The sequence below is a fragment of the Rhinopithecus bieti genome, unplaced genomic scaffold (assembly GCF_001698545.2).
Source record: "Rhinopithecus bieti isolate Rb0 unplaced genomic scaffold, ASM169854v2 scaffold_68834, whole genome shotgun sequence".
NCBI lineage: Eukaryota > Metazoa > Chordata > Mammalia > Primates > Cercopithecidae > Rhinopithecus > Rhinopithecus bieti.
Window position 1 is genome coordinate 347,581 of NW_016826182.1, and position 20,569 is coordinate 368,149.

Below are 20,569 nucleotides of genomic sequence, written 5' to 3' on the forward strand. Positions count from 1 at the left end.
TAAAGGCTTATTTGTATATTGCACATGCAAAGGAAGATGCAAGCAAAGACAAACAAACAAAAAAGTACAACTTCAAAGACCTCCTTATTCTTCCGATTTTGCTGAACAGGAAACTACTGATCAGTATTTTTCTTAGCTATAATACACAATAGCTACTCAGTTAGCCACTATTGCATATTTTAAATGTGGGTCATTAGTTTGAATTACTATAATAAGGAAGACAAAAAACACAAAACAATTAGACAGAAAATCATCTAAACAATATGAAATAAGCCTGGGCTTTTTTCATATATTATCATTGCTTCTAAATATAATCTCTTTTAGGAAATTTATCTTTTTATTTGAAAATTTTAGAATAGAGAGATCCTGAAAATTTTAATCTCTGTAAAATGTATATAAATTGTAAATCAATCTAGTTGTCAAAATAGTTCAGTGCTTTTAGTTACATATTACTAGAGTTATTGCACAGGCCTTTTATATACTATCAAGTCTATAAATCATATCCAATGTATAATAAAATTTCTAATAGTCAAGAATTCTTGTGTTAAATTATACATAAATAACTAAATAGCAGCAAACTAAGGTTTTCTTTTTATTCTTTCATGTAAAATCTCTTAGTAGGTTAGCTCTATATAACAATCAAAATGTTTACTATATATTACTTCTTCATTAGGATTTTAAGTGAACAATAAAGAATGAGTAACTAGCTAATTTTCATATTAAGAAATTTTCATTTAAAATTTTAATCTGTTGCTTAAGTAATTATTCTACCTGACTAAAATATAACATTCAGGGCTTCATACAACTTTAAAATTTTATAAACTTATTTTCTTATGCATTTAGCATTTCTATTTCTGTACATTACCTGCAGATAAAGCAATATTAGCTTTTCAGTAGTTGTAGAATGGCTGTCTTTCACTGGACCTTCCTGAGGCAGAACTTGACTCCGAAAGGAGTCTAGAGATTTTGTAGAGCTGTTCTTTGGTATATCAGAATTGGGTTCTCTTTGATGAAGCTCTAAGTGACATGGTCTTTCTTGAGATTTTACATCACTATCCAAGAATTTGCTGTGTTGCTGAATGTCATTATCTACATTGCTTCCATTGTTTACTTTTTTATCTTCTGGAAGAAGCTGTCTGCCTCTACTGGATAGGACATCTATTGTGTTCTTTTTTTCTGTGGCTGAAACACTCTGTTTATTTTTTCTTGAAGAGTCAATGCTACTAAGATCCAAGAGAGTGCTTTCATTTTACATACACTATTGCCTTTATTTTGTTTACATTCTAAAATATTATCTTCACTTTCTCGTGAGAATCCGGAATAGCAGGTCCTTCCATGATGTTCATGAGAAATGCCATCAAAACATCAGAAGGTGAAAAGAATCTACAGAAGGCTGAAAGGGAGTATGGACTTCTCCTTCATCTGATCCCAGCTCTTCACATTCATCAACTGAAAGTAAAACTGACCTTTTAAACTTTTATTTGCAGAAAATTCACGACTTTCATTTTCAGTTGCATCTTCAAAAGCTAAATTAATTATTCCCTGAAACTGCTGAGGAGCTGGGTTAGAGACAGAGAAATTTTCTGCAACATTTTCAGCTTCAGATCTTTCATCCTCTGTTTCATCTGCTGAAGAAGATACTTGATCTATTTCCTGAGCAAACTGGACACTGCCTCGTGGAATATTTTCTTTTCCCTAGGGTGAACTATTGCAGATCGAGACCAAATTTCTGGCCTTTTCCTAGGGATTTCTTCATCACTTGTTGAATTAACTTGGAAAAGATCATTACTACTTTGCTTTTCATTTTACTTCAATTCTTAAATTACTATCATAAATTTTAATTCTTCAGGAGTACTGGTATCACTGCTACTTCTTCCAAGAAAATCATGGCACAGCATAGTGCCACATTTAGAGATACCTCTGTCATTTGACCCATCATCATCCTGAGACCCTCCGGCATCATAGTCTTCAGATCTGGGCTTTATGTCATCGGAGGATGTGGTAGCACTGCCAGTGTCAGATTCAGGACTCTCTCTCTGATGCAGAACACCAGTACTCAAATTCCAGTGACCCAAAATGGAGTTTCTGGAGTTTCACGGCTCTCTGGAGATTCTGATGTTTCCATATTTTAGGAGAATTTTTTTCTGATAGCTGTCCTGAAAACACTTGGAGGAAACATCTGAGTCTGCTATAGCATGTTTGTCTTCATCCATAGCAGAGGCATCAGACAACTTACTAGAAATTGTCAGTCCTTCCAAAGGAACTTTCGATTTTTTGTCTTCTTGAACAGCATTTAAGGTACCATTTGCCCTTTCAGGAATACACAGTGAAACATCTTCCACACATTTAACACTTGATTGTTTGTTTGTATCTTTTCTCCCTACTTGGTTCTCCCTATCTGATATCAAATGGATTTGCCCTGCACTTGTTGAGTCTAAATCACAAACTGGATTAGAGTTCAAGGAATTTTCATTTGGATTTGGAACTATGTATTTTAGGGCTGTGGTGCTGTAAAATTTTGAATTTACATTATCACTCCCATCAGAATGACAACATATGTTAGCTGCATTGCAATGATCTATTTCTTTGTGATTGGGAAATTTTGTTTCACTTTTATCTAAACAAATCTGTTTGGATTCCAGTCTGTGTTTTAATGATTTATCCAGCTTTGAAATATTTTGGCATTCTAACGCCAACTTCTCTTTTCTTGATCATGTAATGGCTTTTGTGGGTCAAGCCTGCAGGACGACTGGAGTGCTTCTGCATCACTGATTTCAGATGCAAGATTAATGAGAGGTTTGTGAGGCTTCTGTTCAGAAACACTGTCCTTGTTGTTATTCTCACGCACATCATGAAACATACTTTTTTGGACAATAGATGTTTCACTTTTAAAGGTCTTTGGGAGGAAGGATGAGTTTTGATACAACCTGTCCAGGAAGCATTTTCTGTTTTGAATCTTTATTATTCAAAGTTTCACCTTTCTTTAACTGATTTAGATTTTAGGCATTGCCACTATTTTGCATTAACTTTAGGCAAAGCTGTGTGTACTTGCTTGACGATTTTCTCTTAGGTGCTTGTTTCTCTGTAGTTGTATTATGGTCCAACTTTGCCACATTTTCATCAGACTGCCTTGAAGAGATTGAAGATTTTACTGAGTTTGGTGACTCTCCTTGGGATCCTAAGAAAAGTAAGAGGGTATATTCAGAAATGTATTATCACTTCCAATTTGTGAGTCAAATTTAATATTTGTTTTAAAATTACTTCAGAAAAAATAAAATCAAGACCACAATGGAAGGGTAACATATCTATGATCAAATGGACAAGCACAGATTAGGAATCAGTTACATGATAAAATAAAAAAAAAATTTTCAATTAGAAATATAGAGGGACTACTCCAGGGTCCCAGTAAAATTACTAAAATAGGATCTCTCTTCCTCAAGTAAAGAGACTTGATTTTATGCCAAAACTGGATTTGCAAAATATATGAGGGTAAAAAAATTGGATTTTCTTTCATCAAGGTCTTCCCTTTGAAGTTTTGGAGAAAAAAAACTAGTGTGTTCTACATAGTTGAAAAGGAGAATCAAGCTAAATATAAAATAAATAGAACTGTTAAAATTGTTGCAGTTGTTTTCTTCAAACATGAATAAAACCAATTTACTTGTCATAACCAGATTATTACTACTGCAGCTCATTAGGGTTAACAACTTAGATCTCCAGTGGAAACTAGAACTGCCGACTGGAAAGAAGGGGATTAATTTGGGGAATCCATTTGTTTACACTGGTGAAAGTCTTAGAGATGATATTTTGGACATTCAAATCTGTCAAACAGAATTATCAAATATTTTAAATGTTTAATATTTAGCTATTACTAGGATATGAAAATATTTTCTCTGCCTTATTTTAACTGATTTTCAGTAATAATTCATAATCCAAATCAAAACTGTTTTAGGATTTTACAAACTGCTTTTACATATGTGAAAGCTTGATACATAAAAGCAATTTTGAAAACAGTTATTATGTTAGCAAATTATACAATCTGATCAGTACTCTTTTCCTTGTCAGAACACTGAAAACAAGGGACTCACACAGATTCTGGAAGGGAAATTCTTCCTCCTTATGTATCATAGTTGTCTAGACTGCACTATTATTATTATCTTTTTTTTGAGATAAGAGTGTTGCTCTGTCGCCCAGTCTGGAGTGCAGAGGCACGATCTGGGCTCCCTGCAACCTCCACCTCCTAGGTTCAAGCAATTCTCCGGTCTCAGCCTCCCAAGTAGCTGGGACAACAGGCACACACCATCACACCTGGCTAATTTTGTGTTTTAGTAGAGATGGGGTTTCACTATATTGGTCAGGCTGGTCTTGAACCCCTGACCTCAGGTGATCCACCCGCCTTGGCCTCCCAGAGTGCTTGAATTACAGGCGTGAGCCACTGTGCCCAGCCTACACTATTACTTTTAAAGAGCTCTTTAGTGCCAGTTTTACAAATGAAATTCCTATAATTAACAATGGAACTTTCAAGAAACATGGGCATAATATTTAAAAGGACCAGAAATGCAGCTAAACTAGTGACTCCCTTAATTACTTCTCTCACAAGAGACAATAAAACCAAACAGAAGCCAGGTGTGTTGACTCATGCCCGTAATCCCAACACTTTGGGAGGCAGACGAAGGAGGATTGCAGTGTGATCACGCCACTGTACTCTAGCCTGGGTGACAGAGCAAGACCCTGTCTCAACAATAACACCAACAAAACAACAAAACCAAACTTACATCCCAAAACACCTGTCTGAAAAGTATACAATCTCATCTCTATGGTGTGAAACAAACACAAAATGAGTAAAACCACATTTTGCTTATTTGCAACTGAAGTTCCAAATCAGAGTTTGGCTTATCCAGTTTACATAAGGAAATAATTTCAAGATATCCAGTATTATTTCAGCTTTACCTTGAGTTTTAGTAAGATTAGATGGGGTACTCTTTGTCCTCTGCTGAGCTGCACCATATCCATTGCTAGTTCCTCTTTTCTTCAAAATTGCCTGTGGTACTGGCTCACTACATCCTTTGCCACTGACCTTCTTTAGTACACTAAGAAAATTATTTGCATTCAGTATTACACTGAGATTCCAAAACATGAACTTTTAAAAGACTGATACCTGAAACAGTTTTTTTTCAAGAAATAAAAAATACATCTCTCCTGAAAATAGAAAATCATATGCTCATAAGTCTTTAAGTTTATAAAACTGTAGATCAAGTATAATAAAGCAATGCATAATCATATACCATAGTACNTGTTAACACTTAATGCTGAGTTTCCAGTTCCAGAATTGTCCACTCCCCTTGAGGCGAACAATCTTCAGAGGAAAAACTAGCCATGGTGATGCTCGCTGAGGAATCATCAAGTGGAGATGTTAGTTCACTCCATCTGTTCAAAGTGTCAATATGTGCTATACCCTGAGGTTTTGAGCTATCTCGTGCTAAAAGTAGTGTCTGATTGATTAGATACTGTGCTAAATTTAAGTCTTCAGGAACGGAATTTGTAACATCTAAGTTTGAATCCTGTTCAGAGAGCAGTTGCTTTAGTAGTGTCCAATCTTGTTTTGCAAAATGTTGGTCATCTTCAAAATCCATATCTGTAACATGTGTTTCTGATTCCACTTTCTGCTCAAATGCTTCTATTACATCCATCTCATATATTGGAGACAGGGTTTTTGAAGGCCGATGGTCATACATGCAGGTTAATGCCAGTGTGTCACAATCATCTATGTCTCCTGAAATAATTCATAATACTACACAATGTAAAAATTGCACGTTGGTACCCTTCAGAGTTTTGTAGAATATTAACACAATATAACAGTGATAGTCCAAAAAAAAAACAAAAACAAAACAAAAAAAAAAACACCACCACAATGGGAAAATAACATCTATACAAAATTGACAAGATTTTGAGGCATTTTCTGTGTTAAAAATTCAAGGGTAACGTTTAGAAGCAAAATCAACATAGGCAACTAACAATAATTCTCCATAGTTTAATTTGAAAACTTGTGATACAGAAAACAAATTATTTAAACATAAACATAGAATGTGCACATATATCTAATTCACTACAATAGAAAAAGAGAAAAACAAAAGACATAGTGTTTTGATGATGACTTAGGGTAAGTCCGTTGCAAAAGCGGGGGGGGGGGGGAAAAAAAAATTTCACCTAAAGGCTTATTTGTATATTGCACATGCAAAGGAAGATGCAAGCAAAGACAAACAAACAAAAAAGTACAACTTCAAAGACCTCCTTATTCTTCCGATTTTGCTGAACAGGAAACTACTGATCAGTATTTTCTTAGCTATAATACACAATAGCTACTCAGTTAGCCACTATTGCATATTTTAAATGTGGGTCATTAGTTTGAATTACTATAATAAGGAAGACAAAAAACACAAAACAATTAGACAGAAAATCATCTAAACAATATGAAATAAGCCTGGGCTTTTTTCATATATTATCATTGCTTCTAAATATAATCTCTTTTAGGAAATTTATCTTTTATTTGAAAATTTTAGAATAGAGAGATCCTGAAAATTTTAATCTCTGTAAAATGTATATAAATTGTAAATCAATCTAGTTGTCAAAATAGTTCAGTGCTTTTAGTTACATATTACTAGAGTTATTGCACAGGCCTTTTATATACTATCAAGTCTATAAATCATATCCAATGTATAATAAAATTTCTAATAGTCAAGAATTCTTGTGTTAAATTATACATAAATAACTAAATAGCAGCAAACTAAGGTTTTCTTTTTATTCTTTCATGTAAAATCTCTTAGTAGGTTAGCTCTATATAACAATCAAAATGTTTACTATATATTACTTCTTCATTAGGATTTTAAGTGAACAATAAAGAATGAGTAACTAGCTAATTTTCATATTAAGAAATTTTTCATTTAAAATTTTAATCTGTTGCTTAAGTAATTATTCTACCTGACTAAAATATAACATTCAGGGCTTCATACAACTTTAAAATTTTATAAACTTATTTTCTTATGCATTTAGCATTTCTATTTCTGTACATTACCTGCAGATAAAGCAATATTAGCTTTTTCAGTAGTTGTAGAATGGCTGTCTTTCACTGGACCTTCCTGAGGCAGAACTTGACTCCGAAAGGAGTCTAGAGATTTTGTAGAGCTGTTCTTTGGTATATCAGAATTGGGTTCTCTTTGATGAAGCTCTAAGTGACATGGTCTTTCTTGAGATTTTACATCACTATCCAAGAATTTGCTGTGTTGCTGAATGTCATTATCTACATTGCTTCCATTGTTTACTTTTTTATCTTCTGGAAGAAGCTGTCTGCCTCTACTGGATAGGACATCTATTGTGTTCTTTTTTTCTGTGGCTGAAACACTCTGTTTATTTTTTCTTGAAGAGTCAATGCTACTAAGATCCAAGAGAGTGCTTTCATTTTTACATACACTATTGCCTTTATTTTGTTTACATTCTAAAATATTATCTTCACTTTCTCGTGAGAATCCGGAATAGCAGGTCCTTCCATGATGTTCATGAGAAATGCCATCAAAAACATCAGAAGGTGAAAAAGAATCTACAGAAGGCTGAAAGGGAGTATGGACTTCTCCTTCATCTGATCCCAGCTCTTCACATTCATCAACTGAAAGTAAAACTGACCTTTTAAACTTTTTATTTGCAGAAAATTCACGACTTTCATTTTCAGTTGCATCTTCAAAAGCTAAATTAATTATTCCCTGAAACTGCTGAGGAGCTGGGTTAGAGACAGAGAAATTTTCTGCAACATTTTCAGCTTCAGATCTTTCATCCTCTGTTTCATCTGCTGAAGAAGATACTTGATCTATTTCCTGAGCAAACTGGACACTGCCTCGTGGAATATTTTCTTTTTCCCTAGGGTGAACTATTGCAGATCGAGACCAAATTTCTGGCCTTTTCCTAGGGATTTCTTCATCACTTGTTGAATTAACTTGGAAAAGATCATTACTACTTTGCTTTTTCATTTTTACTTCAATTCTTAAATTACTATCATAAATTTTTAATTCTTCAGGAGTACTGGTATCACTGCTACTTCTTCCAAGAAAATCATGGCACAGCATAGTGCCACATTTAGAGATACCTCTGTCATTTGACCCATCATCATCCTGAGACCCTCCGGCATCATAGTCTTCAGATCTGGGCTTTATGTCATCGGAGGATGTGGTAGCACTGCCAGTGTCAGATTCAGGACTCTCTCTCTGATGCAGAACACCAGTACTCAAATTCCAGTGACCCAAAAATGGAGTTTCTGGAGTTTCACGGCTCTCTGGAGATTCTGATGTTTCCATATTTTTAGGAGAATTTTTTTCTGATAGCTGTCCTGAAAAACACTTGGAGGAAACATCTGAGTCTGCTATAGCATGTTTGTCTTCATCCATAGCAGAGGCATCAGACAACTTACTAGAAATTGTCAGTCCTTCCAAAGGAACTTTCGATTTTTTGTCTTCTTGAACAGCATTTAAGGTACCATTTGCCCTTTCAGGAATACACAGTGAAACATCTTCCACACATTTAACACTTGATTGTTTGTTTGTATCTTTTCTCCCTACTTGGTTCTCCCTATCTGATATCAAATGGATTTGCCCTGCACTTGTTGAGTCTAAATCACAAACTGGATTAGAGTTCAAGGAATTTTCATTTGGATTTGGAACTATGTATTTTAGGGCTGTGGTGCTGTAAAATTTTGAATTTACATTATCACTCCCATCAGAATGACAACATATGTTAGCTGCATTGCAATGATCTATTTCTTTGTGATTGGGAAATTTTGTTTCACTTTTATCTAAACAAATCTGTTTGGATTCCAGTCTGTGTTTTAATGATTTATCCAGCTTTGAAATATTTTGGCATTCTAACGCCAACTTCTCTTTTTCTTGATCATGTAATGGCTTTTGTGGGTCAAGCCTGCAGGACGACTGGAGTGCTTCTGCATCACTGATTTCAGATGCAAGATTAATGAGAGGTTTGTGAGGCTTCTGTTCAGAAACACTGTCCTTGTTGTTATTCTCACGCACATCATGAAACATACTTTTTTGGACAATAGATGTTTCACTTTTTAAAGGTCTTTGGGAGGAAGGATGAGTTTTTGATACAACCTGTCCAGGAAGCATTTTCTGTTTTGAATCTTTATTATTCAAAGTTTCACCTTTCTTTAACTGATTTAGATTTTTAGGCATTGCCACTATTTTTGCATTAACTTTAGGCAAAGCTGTGTGTACTTGCTTGACGATTTTTCTCTTAGGTGCTTGTTTCTCTGTAGTTGTATTATGGTCCAACTTTGCCACATTTTCATCAGACTGCCTTGAAGAGATTGAAGATTTTACTGAGTTTGGTGACTCTCCTTGGGATCCTAAGAAAAGTAAGAGGGTATATTCAGAAATGTATTATCACTTCCAATTTGTGAGTCAAATTTAATATTTGTTTTAAAATTACTTCAGAAAAAATAAAATCAAGACCACAATGGAAGGGTAACATATCTATGATCAAATGGACAAGCACAGATTAGGAATCAGTTACATGATAAAATAAAAAAAAAATTTTCAATTAGAAATATAGAGGGACTACTCCAGGGTCCCAGTAAAAATTACTAAAATAGGATCTCTCTTCCTCAAGTAAAGAGACTTGATTTTTATGCCAAAACTGGATTTGCAAAAATATATGAGGGTAAAAAAATTGGATTTTCTTTCATCAAGGTCTTCCCTTTGAAGTTTTTGGAGAAAAAAAACTAGTGTGTTCTACATAGTTGAAAAGGAGAATCAAGCTAAATATAAAATAAATAGAACTGTTAAAATTGTTGCAGTTGTTTTCTTCAAACATGAATAAAACCAATTTACTTGTCATAACCAGATTATTACTACTGCAGCTCATTAGGGTTAACAACTTAGATCTCCAGTGGAAACTAGAACTGCCGACTGGAAAGAAGGGGATTAATTTGGGGAATCCATTTGTTTACACTGGTGAAAGTCTTAGAGATGATATTTTGGACATTCAAATCTGTCAAACAGAATTATCAAATATTTTTAAATGTTTAATATTTAGCTATTACTAGGATATGAAAATATTTTCTCTGCCTTATTTTTAACTGATTTTCAGTAATAATTCATAATCCAAATCAAAACTGTTTTTAGGATTTTACAAACTGCTTTTACATATGTGAAAGCTTGATACATAAAAGCAATTTTGAAAAACAGTTATTATGTTAGCAAATTATACAATCTGATCAGTACTCTTTTCCTTGTCAGAACACTGAAAAACAAGGGACTCACACAGATTCTGGAAGGGAAATTCTTCCTCCTTATGTATCATAGTTGTCTAGACTGCACTATTATTATTATCTTTTTTTTGAGATAAGAGTGTTGCTCTGTCGCCCAGTCTGGAGTGCAGAGGCACGATCTGGGCTCCCTGCAACCTCCACCTCCTAGGTTCAAGCAATTCTCCGGTCTCAGCCTCCCAAGTAGCTGGGACAACAGGCACACACCATCACACCTGGCTAATTTTTGTGTTTTTAGTAGAGATGGGGTTTCACTATATTGGTCAGGCTGGTCTTGAACCCCTGACCTCAGGTGATCCACCCGCCTTGGCCTCCCAGAGTGCTTGAATTACAGGCGTGAGCCACTGTGCCCAGCCTACACTATTACTTTTTAAAGAGCTCTTTAGTGCCAGTTTTACAAATGAAATTCCTATAATTAACAATGGAACTTTCAAGAAACATGGGCATAATATTTAAAAGGACCAGAAATGCAGCTAAACTAGTGACTCCCTTAATTACTTCTCTCACAAGAGACAATAAAACCAAACAGAAGCCAGGTGTGTTGACTCATGCCCGTAATCCCAACACTTTGGGAGGCAGACGAAGGAGGATTGCAGTGTGATCACGCCACTGTACTCTAGCCTGGGTGACAGAGCAAGACCCTGTCTCAACAATAACACCAACAAAACAACAAAACCAAACTTACATCCCAAAACACCTGTCTGAAAAGTATACAATCTCATCTCTATGGTGTGAAACAAACACAAAATGAGTAAAACCACATTTTGCTTATTTGCAACTGAAGTTCCAAATCAGAGTTTGGCTTATCCAGTTTACATAAGGAAATAATTTCAAGATATCCAGTATTATTTCAGCTTTACCTTGAGTTTTAGTAAGATTAGATGGGGTACTCTTTGTCCTCTGCTGAGCTGCACCATATCCATTGCTAGTTCCTCTTTTCTTCAAAATTGCCTGTGGTACTGGCTCACTACATCCTTTGCCACTGACCTTCTTTAGTACACTAAGAAAAATTATTTGCATTCAGTATTACACTGAGATTCCAAAACATGAACTTTTTAAAAGACTGATACCTGAAACAGTTTTTTTTCAAGAAATAAAAAATACATCTCTCCTGAAAATAGAAAAATCATATGCTCATAAGTCTTTAAGTTTATAAAACTGTAGATCAAGTATAATAAAGCAATGCATAATCATATACCATAGTACACATTAAGCTATTCTTTTAAATATTGTGCCTCATTTTGCATATACTAATTTCTTTTAATAAACTGTGTTAAATTATGTAAATACACTAAATTTTTTTAACAAAAAATAAAAGATATTTAAAAAATATTTAGCTAGCATTTAGTATATAATTAACTTTGAGACAAAGCTAACAGGTTAAAACACCAAATGAAGACCTACCTGTTATTTATATTAGTGTCTTGTTCATGAATACTTTTTTTACTGGAAGTTCCATTGGTAACTTTTGAAACAGGTCGAGATTTTATGGCTAAAAATTAAGAAAAAGTGAGTCATAAGATAGAATACATTAAATATGTAACAAATATGTATAAGTTTACTGGTTAGACACTATAAACAAAATGAAATATTAAAGTGGGAGGGACTACATTTTCTCTCAGTTTGCATAAGTACATATAAATAAGTATTCTGTTGGCATTTGAAACTAAATAAAAGCCCAAATACAGGTTTAGGTTTTTGTTTTTTTAAGGAACTTTAACTGTCAGGAGATATTAAAAATTACAGTGCTAAAACCCACCTACAGTGGAATTTTTGACACTATCTACACTGTTTTTCACCATCTGTGCTGGAGAATCACAAAAGGATAGTTTATGTCCAGAAGGCTTTTCTTCTCCTATTGATCCATTTTCTTTTGGTTCCTCCAGACATTCAGTCGAAATTGAGAATTCCATACTTGAATCTGTGGATCTGCTGGAGGGTCCCGTGATGCTGAGGCATGGAGAATCCTTCCCTGTCGCTTTCTTCAAAGGCTTTGCTTTGGCTTGCACATTTAAGTTTCCTGTGAGTACCTTGGGTCTGGCACCTGTAATTTGCCCTTCCTGATTTCTCACTCCTTTTCCATTTAGTAAATTCTTCTGTCCAGTTGCTGCTGCTGCTGCTGCTGCTGCTGCTGTTGCTGATCTTTCTACAACTTGTCTAGGTGACATGTTTTCCAACCGTGCATTATCACCATTTCCTGTTTTGGATTTTATTATAGTTTTGGGCTTTCCAGAAACATTCTTCCCCCCAGTTTTTAGTTGTTTTGTAATCTTAGATGCTATTTTTGTACCATCTTTTTCCTTTACATCATCTTGCTTCAGAGTTTTATTTATACTATTTCTATTGGTACTTGATGAATGTCCAGATGCTCCTAATCCATCGGATTTCATCTTTTTATTAGTAGAGAGATAACTCCAACACTCTTTCTTGTTATTTCTCCTCCAAGATTTGATTTTTATATCACCAGAGTCAGAAACTTGTTTCTTTTGCTATAAAGAAGAAAAAAAATACTTTGTAATTTGACTGAAATCTTTAGCATATAATATTATATGTTTCCAAAAGCCAGTCTTTCAAAGAAGAAAAAAATAGAAAAGTTCAATTTTTGATTTAAGGTCAAAGCTTGAACTGTCTTTGATCATTTGGATCAAAACTTTGTCTCAGACTACCTTAATCAAATCTGAAATACAGCGTTAAGTGTTTATTTTAAAGGCATGCTATTCTATTAAATTAAATAAATAAATAACAGGAATGCTTTTTTAATGTATGAAGTTTTGGCATAAATTAATGTCTATAAAGATTCAGGATGCCTTGAGGAATGATAATATCCAAGATTTTTTAGAAGACTTACTCCCATGTTTTATACTACATCTTTTGTATACATCATCCCACTTAATCCTCACAACAGTCCCATGAAATAGCTCCTGTGGCTGTTTCTATTTCTTAGACAAGAAATTGAGGATTAAAGTAGGTATGTGATTTACCCCAGGTCTCAGGTTGGTGAGGGATGGAACCAGGACTTGAACTCATGATTTAACCTCACACCGAAGTCATCTATATGGCATAATTTGAGGGACATTATAAAGATTTTCAATAAAAATTCTCTCTTCAACCTTATCCCAAGTGCCAGAAATTTTATCATTAAAGACTTAATCCTCTGTGGGAAGAATACTTTACTTCTTGGAGTCCTTATTTAAAAAAAAAAATTTTTTTTTAAAGCTCCTAGGAAGCACAGCACATCAATACACTACATCTGCAAAGCTTGGTTTTTGGACAAATAAGATACTAGTACAGCACTGGCGAGCTATAGGAAGTGAAGGAAAAGGGATCCTAAAAATCACTGAAATAGCCTAAAAAGGGACAAATAAAATGGCACTGAAGATAAATGTACCTACTTCATCATTTTCCTTAGAACCAACCTTGATATGAAAGGGAACAAAGAAAATGTTTAAGTTGGTAGAAATTCCAGGATAATATTTTAAGATTATATTGTCATTCTTTTTTTTCCTTTTTTTGAGACAGAGTCTTGCTCTGTCACCCAGGCTTAGTGCAGTGGCCCAATCTCAGCTCACTGCAACCTCCGCCTCCCAGGTTCAAGCAATTCTCCTGCCTCAGCCTCCCAAGTAGCTGGGACTACGCCGCCACACTCGGCTAATTTTTTTTGTATTTCAGGAGAGATAGGGTTTCACCGTGTTGCCCAGGCTGATCTTGAACACCTGAGCTCAGGCAATCCGCCTGCCTCGGCCTCCCAAAGTGCTAGGATTACAGGTATGAGCCACTGTGCCCAGCCAATATTATCATTCTTTTTTTTTTTTTGAGATGGAGTCTTGCTCTGTCACCAGGCTGGAGTACAGTGGCGTGATCTCGGCTCACTGCAACCTCCGCTTCCTGGGTTCAAGCAATTCTCCTGCCTCAGCCTCCTGAGTAGCTGGGACTACAGGCATGCGCCACCACGCCCAGTTAATTTTTGTATTTTTACTAGAGACAGGGTTTCACCATGTTGGCCAGGACGGTCTTGATCTCGTGATCTACCCACCTACACCTCCCAAAGCGCTGGGATTATAGGCATGAGCCACCGTGCAGGTCCTATTGTCATTCTTTATGTAAGTATGCAAATGGTTTTTTTTTCCCCTTTGGAAGCTGTATGAGATTGTAGAGGTCTGAGGCAGAGCCTGTGCTCTCTTCATCTTTCGTATCCCTCAGCACCATATCACATATTGGATACTCAAACAAACAAACAAACAAAAAAGTAATGTTGTTAACACTGGGCATATATTGCATATTTTGATATGCAGTTTAAGGTCTATTTTTAAATACGAAAAGCTTCCAATTACATTAAAAGTTGTCAAAGATAACATACATGAATGTGTGTGCACACAAAAAAATACACAATAAATAATTTGGTTAAATTTAGAAAAAAGGAAAGCATGGTGATAAACCAACCACTAGATTCTTGTCCTAGTTTTGCCTCTAACCAACCTGGGACATTTCAGAAATTATTAACAGCTTTGGGTCTCAGCTTATGCCTGTCCACAGGATAGAGACTGGTCCTATTCACAGCAGTCTTCCAGGATTCCATTAAAAAGTTCAAATAGACTTAGTCCTCATTTTTTGTTTTCTTGCTCAAATCTTAGCTCAAAATAACATTTCTCTATTTTAATACCCAAAACCAGGCTGACTTTTGCTTTTAGAATTCCTTCCCACCCTTAACACTAACTCTACTTAATTTATTCTATCCTTGAATTTATGCATCTTGAAGTATTGGTGAAATCTATATAGTATACGGTATAGCTGTATGCCTTGAAAAATTTCCCAATAGGCCAGGTGTGGATTGCTTGAGCCCAGGAGTCTGAGACCAGCCTAGGCAACATGGCAAAACTCTGCCTCTACAAAAAAAAAAACAAACATTAGCCAGGCATGGTAATTTGGGCCTATGCCAGCTATTAAGGAAGCTGAGGTGGAAGGATCCCTTGAGCCCAGAAGGTCAAGGCTGCAGTGAGCCTTGATTATGCCACGCCACTCCAGCCTGGGTGACAGAGTGAGACCCTGTCTCAAAAAATGGGAAAAATTAAACATAATCAAAAGAAGACAGAAGAGTATAATGAATCCTCACATACCTAATAGCCAGTTCTAAAAATTATTAATTATTAATTCCCATTTTGTTTCATATACACCTACCCCTATTTTATTTTGAAGCAAATCCCAGATATCATATATTTTATTCTTAAGTACTTTGGTACTAAGCATTCTTCTTAAATTGCTCTATGACGGAAAAATGAAGCAGGCAACAACAACAACCACAACAAAACAAACAAACGAAAAACCTCTTCCCTGTCTTATCTGATAAACTTTCTCCCACCTCCCAGATAGCTCATCCCTGTTTGGAAAACACATTTATTTGCTCCACATTTATTGAGCACTTACTACATACTAGGTAATTGCACATAAATTATTTCACGTAATTTTCACAATAATCCTGCCAGGTTTTATTATTCCATTTTATAAATAAGCAAACTGAGACTCACAGATGACACATAATAAATGTAAAGCCAAAATTTGAACTCTTGATTTTATGTCCAGCATCCATTTCAGCATATCACTGTCTTTCTGGGGGAAACTTACTTCCTTCCCATTGGGAAGGAAACTGTTTCCTTCCAACTGTTCTTAACAGAAAAAAGACTTAGATAACCACAAAGTCAGGAGGATGAGGAAAAATAATGAAACGCTGTTCTATTTTGCAATAAGGCAAGGAAGGAGGAAAAGCCTGGTTGGTAGCAGGGGAAAGGAAGGCAAGTAGATTAATTCCTCGGGGCCTTTAAAAAACACGGGGATAACAGGGAACACAGAAAAAAATGTCCTAGTGCACCATTTCCTACAGTATGTTCTGTGGAATCATATAATATGCTTTAAAAGGGTTGAGGGGGCCAGGCGCAGTGGCTTACACCTGTAATCCCAGCACTTTAGGAGGCTGAGGCTGGTGGATCACAAGGTTAGGAGATCAAAACCATCCTGGCTAATACGGTGAAACCCCATCTCTACTAAAAATACAAAACAAATAGCCAGGCGTCGTGGTGGGTGCCTGTAGTCCCAGCTGCTCAGGAGGCTGAGGCAGGAGAATGGCACGAACCTGGGAGGTGGAGCTTGCAGTAAGCCGAGATCGCGCCACTGCACTTCAGCCTGGGTGACAGAGCGAGACTCTGTCTCAAAAAAAAAAAAAAAAAAAAAAAGGGTTGAGGGAACCCTAGTCGTATTCCATAGCTATAACATTGGGGGAAATTTTGGATGCAATAATTCAAAAGTAGTTCTTTAGTGTTTCTCAGCACTTTCAAGGTGTAATATGCATCATTGGTCTATAAGAGGAGCTATGGGGCCAGGTGTGGTGGCTCACGCCTATAATCCCAGCACTTTGGGAGGCCGAGATGGGCAGATCACCTGAGGTCGAGTGTTCGAGACCAGCCTGACCAACATGGAGAAACCCCGTCTCTACTAAAAATACAAAATTAGCCGGGCGTGGTGGCACATGCCTGTAATCCCAGCTACTCAGAAGGCTGAGGGAGGAGAACTGCTTGAACCCAGAAGGCTGAGGTTGTGGTGAGCCAAGAACGTGCCATTGCACTCCAGCCTGGGCAACAAGAGCGAAACTCTGTCTCAAAAAAAAAAAAAAAAAAAAAGAGGAACTATGGTGTGTGTAGCAACTCTCCAACTTATAGTTGATGTTAGATGGAGTTCATATCTTGCGAAATGCACTTTGGAAACAATCCTAAGAGGTTAACTGGCAAAAACTCCAGTTTCCCGGATTCTCACTCAAGATATTTGGAGCTTGACTTCTTCCTCAAGCCATGAGAACTCTCGGTTGTGGGTTGGAGCTGCATTAGTTCCTATCAACCGGCTGATGAGAAAGAAAAAAGGATTTCCTATTCCACTCTGCTAGGGCAGTATGTTCATTGCATTCCAAACTGGAACTCTCAATGTATGTCTATCATTGTACCACACAGAGAAGGTTAGAATAATTTTGTACTTTGAATATATTACTGGTTAAGTGAACATCTGTAAGTTAGTTTGGAACCATAACCGTCATTAATAACATTTTTGGGAAGAAAAGTTTATTTCAGGTTTTAAGGAAAACAACAAATAACTTTGTGGATGGTAAAACAAACAAACAAACAAAAAACACATAAAACATGACATCTACCATCTTAACCATCTAATATACTTAAGTACTCTTTAATACACTTCAGTAACAGTGTAGTAATGTTAGCTGCATGCACTTTGTTGCACAACAGATAACTTTTCAACTTGCAAAATGGAAACTCTGTACTCACTGAACGACTCCCCTTTCTCCCTCCCCTAGCTTTCAGCAACCACAATACTACCTTCTAAGAGTTCAACTACTTTAGATACCTCATATAAGTGTAACAAGTACCTTTTAAAGTAAAACACAGTTGTATTCTTAGTACTGATTGCTTTTTTCAAAAACACCAAAAATATATTATGTGAATTAAAAACTTTATTTTCGAGACGGAGTTTTGCTCTTGTCACCCAGGCTGGAGTGCAATGGCACAATCTTGGCTCATTGCAACCTCTGCCTCCCAGGTTCAAGCGATTCTCCTTCCTCAGCCTCCTGAGTAGCTGAGATTACAGGTGTGCGCCGCCATGCCCAGCTAATTTTTGTATATTTAGTAGAGATGGGGGTTTCACCATGTTGGCCAGGCTGGTCTCGAACTCCTGACCTCAGATCACTGATCTACCCGCCTCGGCCTCCCAAAGTATTGGAATTACAGGCGTGAGCAACCACGCCCGGCCTAAAATCTTCTTTTTGAAGAAGTAGGCTAATTAGAAAAAAAGACATTGAATTTAGGTCTAGAGTTCTAAACAACTGCCAATAGACTGAAATAGCTCTGTTAGCTGCCAAAAAGGTTTTCAAGGAAATGAAAAAGGTACATACTTCCAGTGCCAGTTGGATATAAAAAATTCACTTTAAAACATTTATTAAATGTTCACTTGATTTAGAAAAAGTAAAATTTTCCATTAAGAAATAGCTTCAATTAATGAACAGATTTTTAAAACTTTTTCTGAAATATAAAATAAACTTTAAATAATTTGTTATCTTTTTCATTTGTACCTATAAAATTTAGAAAGTTTACCTGTGAGCTACTGAATATAGGCTTTTTGCCAAGTCTTCGATCATCACCTTTGTCAAATGCAGCTGTAGAAAGAAACAGCAATTTATTTTTATAGGGAACATTATTATACCTTAGAAGTAAAGGAAAAATAGTATATCAGCAGAAAAAAAGTCGTATTTTAATGGAAATAACTTAATAAACCTAAAACCAATCTAGTATACAAAACAACTCCCTATTATATTTTAGATTTTTTTAAAAAGAACCTCATTTTCTATCTGACTCTCTGGGCCCTAGGTTTTATGTTATTAAAATTAATAAATAAGAACTGTACGATCTCACAGAGAAGATTCATACATTTACAAAAACATGAGAATTTTCTCAAACCGTGACATTTTAGATAATTGGTTTCATTTAGTTTTCCAAATTAGAAAAAATTAGAGATTATGGCAAATGTAACATTCTACAAGCTATTAAATATGAGAAAATGTTTATACTAAATGTAAAAATACTCTGAAGTTAAAAATATTTTCTGGTTTTGCAGATATATATAATGAGGAAAGAGGAAAGAGAAAAGAAAAAAATAAGGTTCTATTGAAATAAAACAAGAAACAATCTTCAAAATATTATTCTTTTTATAATTAAATAAAAATTCATTTTATAAGTTAGGTTTATATGGGAATTTATTGCAGAACTCATGTCTACGCTATTCAAATAAGAATTTGAATGATGTCAGGAAAATATGTAGGCTGGAATAATGATATGAGAGCTACAAATATAGTTTAGCAAATGTATTTCTTTCTTTTGACGGTTACTGGGCTTTAAGATTATTTTGAAGAAATATATGTAATCTCCAAAATTATTTGATTTTATTAAATCAGCTAATAAAAAATACATTAAATTATCTGTAACTACCATGTATCTTCCATGATCTCTATTCTATAGGATATGTGCTATAAGACAAAACAGGATCCTGAAAATGGCACTACAGGACTGATTTGCAGTAAGCAAATGACTCTGCACAATAATACACAGAAAGAAATTAAAATAAAAAATTTCACCCCAAGGTCAGTAACTCAACTATGACATATGAAGTGTAGTAACAGACAACCCAGAACTATTCCTTTATCTGGGTTTCCCGAGGAAGTAATTATGCATAAGTCAGGACTCATTATAATTCAACTTATTTAAGATTAAAACATTATTATTACACTGACTCAATGTAATAGAATGAAAAGTCCTTTTTGACAATTCAAAAAGGATTGTTGGATTAGTTGGATAGTTGGATTACCAATAACATTTTATTTAAATATGGGTATTTACATGTATTTTTAATTAGCACTTTGAAGAATTAAAGAACACTGAAGCTCAACTTAAAATAGAGAAAAACAAAGTTTCCTACTAATCAGGAGAGCGCTAAAAGACACCTACTGAAGGAATGCTGATCTTATCTTGTTACTTCACATTACATACATTTTGTAAAATAAAACATGTAAAATCAGCAGAGAAAGAGTCACAAGGAAAAAAATGTCCAATTTCTAAGAACTTCTTCTCATAATTTTGTTTAAAATAATGGACGTTTTTTGAAAAGTGCTCTTCATATCACATCTAGCTACACTATCATGTAATGCTCATAATGTAAAAGCAGATCCTATGCTGATGATACCACTAAAGAATTTAACATATTTATGCGTTCTCAAAATATATTTTAACAGATATGGCTTCCATGTTTTACAGTACTAAAATGTTTGCTTCATAAAATTTAGTCTCTTAAAACGTTGTAAAAACTATACACACTGAATATGCCAATATTTTTTCTAAGACACCTGCTTTAACCCAAAATACTCATGAAGCCATTTTAGTTCCACATCCTCGAATTTTATTTTGATATATATTTTTAAACACATGTTCTGAAAAACATACATCTTTTGTTTAATGCTAATGTTTCAGATGATACCTATCAAATGTCAAGGACCACTGTGCAGCTCCTGAGGGACAGTCCGCAATAGCACACTGCACATCACTGAACCAATCAGTTGTGAAATAAAGCCATCTATTCCAGGCAAAACCACAAGAAAGCATGTCTTATGAAAAAGATAGAAAAGCTTTATAACAAAACATATTTAAAAGG

At 35.2% G+C, this 20,569-nt stretch overlaps 1 protein-coding gene and 1 pseudogene across 1 annotated transcript in view; both read right to left on the reverse strand.

The window, feature by feature from the left end:
- LOC108522868 (uncharacterized protein KIAA1107-like) overlaps positions 1-5,134 on the reverse strand; it is a 12,386-nt pseudogene extending 7,252 nt beyond the window's left edge.
- Positions 5,135-5,239: 105 nt separating this feature from the next.
- LOC108522877 (uncharacterized protein KIAA1107) overlaps positions 5,240-20,569 on the reverse strand; it is an 18,327-nt gene continuing 2,997 nt past the window's right edge. Inside the window, exons 4-9 of the mRNA XM_017863338.1 lie at positions 18,463-18,524; positions 12,081-12,810; positions 11,726-11,813; positions 11,182-11,321; positions 7,070-9,400; positions 5,240-5,770 (exon numbers count right to left, since the gene is read on the reverse strand). Of these exons, the coding sequence (XP_017718827.1) occupies positions 5,301-5,770; positions 7,070-9,400; positions 11,182-11,321; positions 11,726-11,813; positions 12,081-12,810; positions 18,463-18,524 (3,821 nt within the window). The 3' untranslated portion in view covers positions 5,240-5,300. The remainder of the gene's footprint in view (positions 5,771-7,069; positions 9,401-11,181; positions 11,322-11,725; positions 11,814-12,080; positions 12,811-18,462; positions 18,525-20,569) is intronic.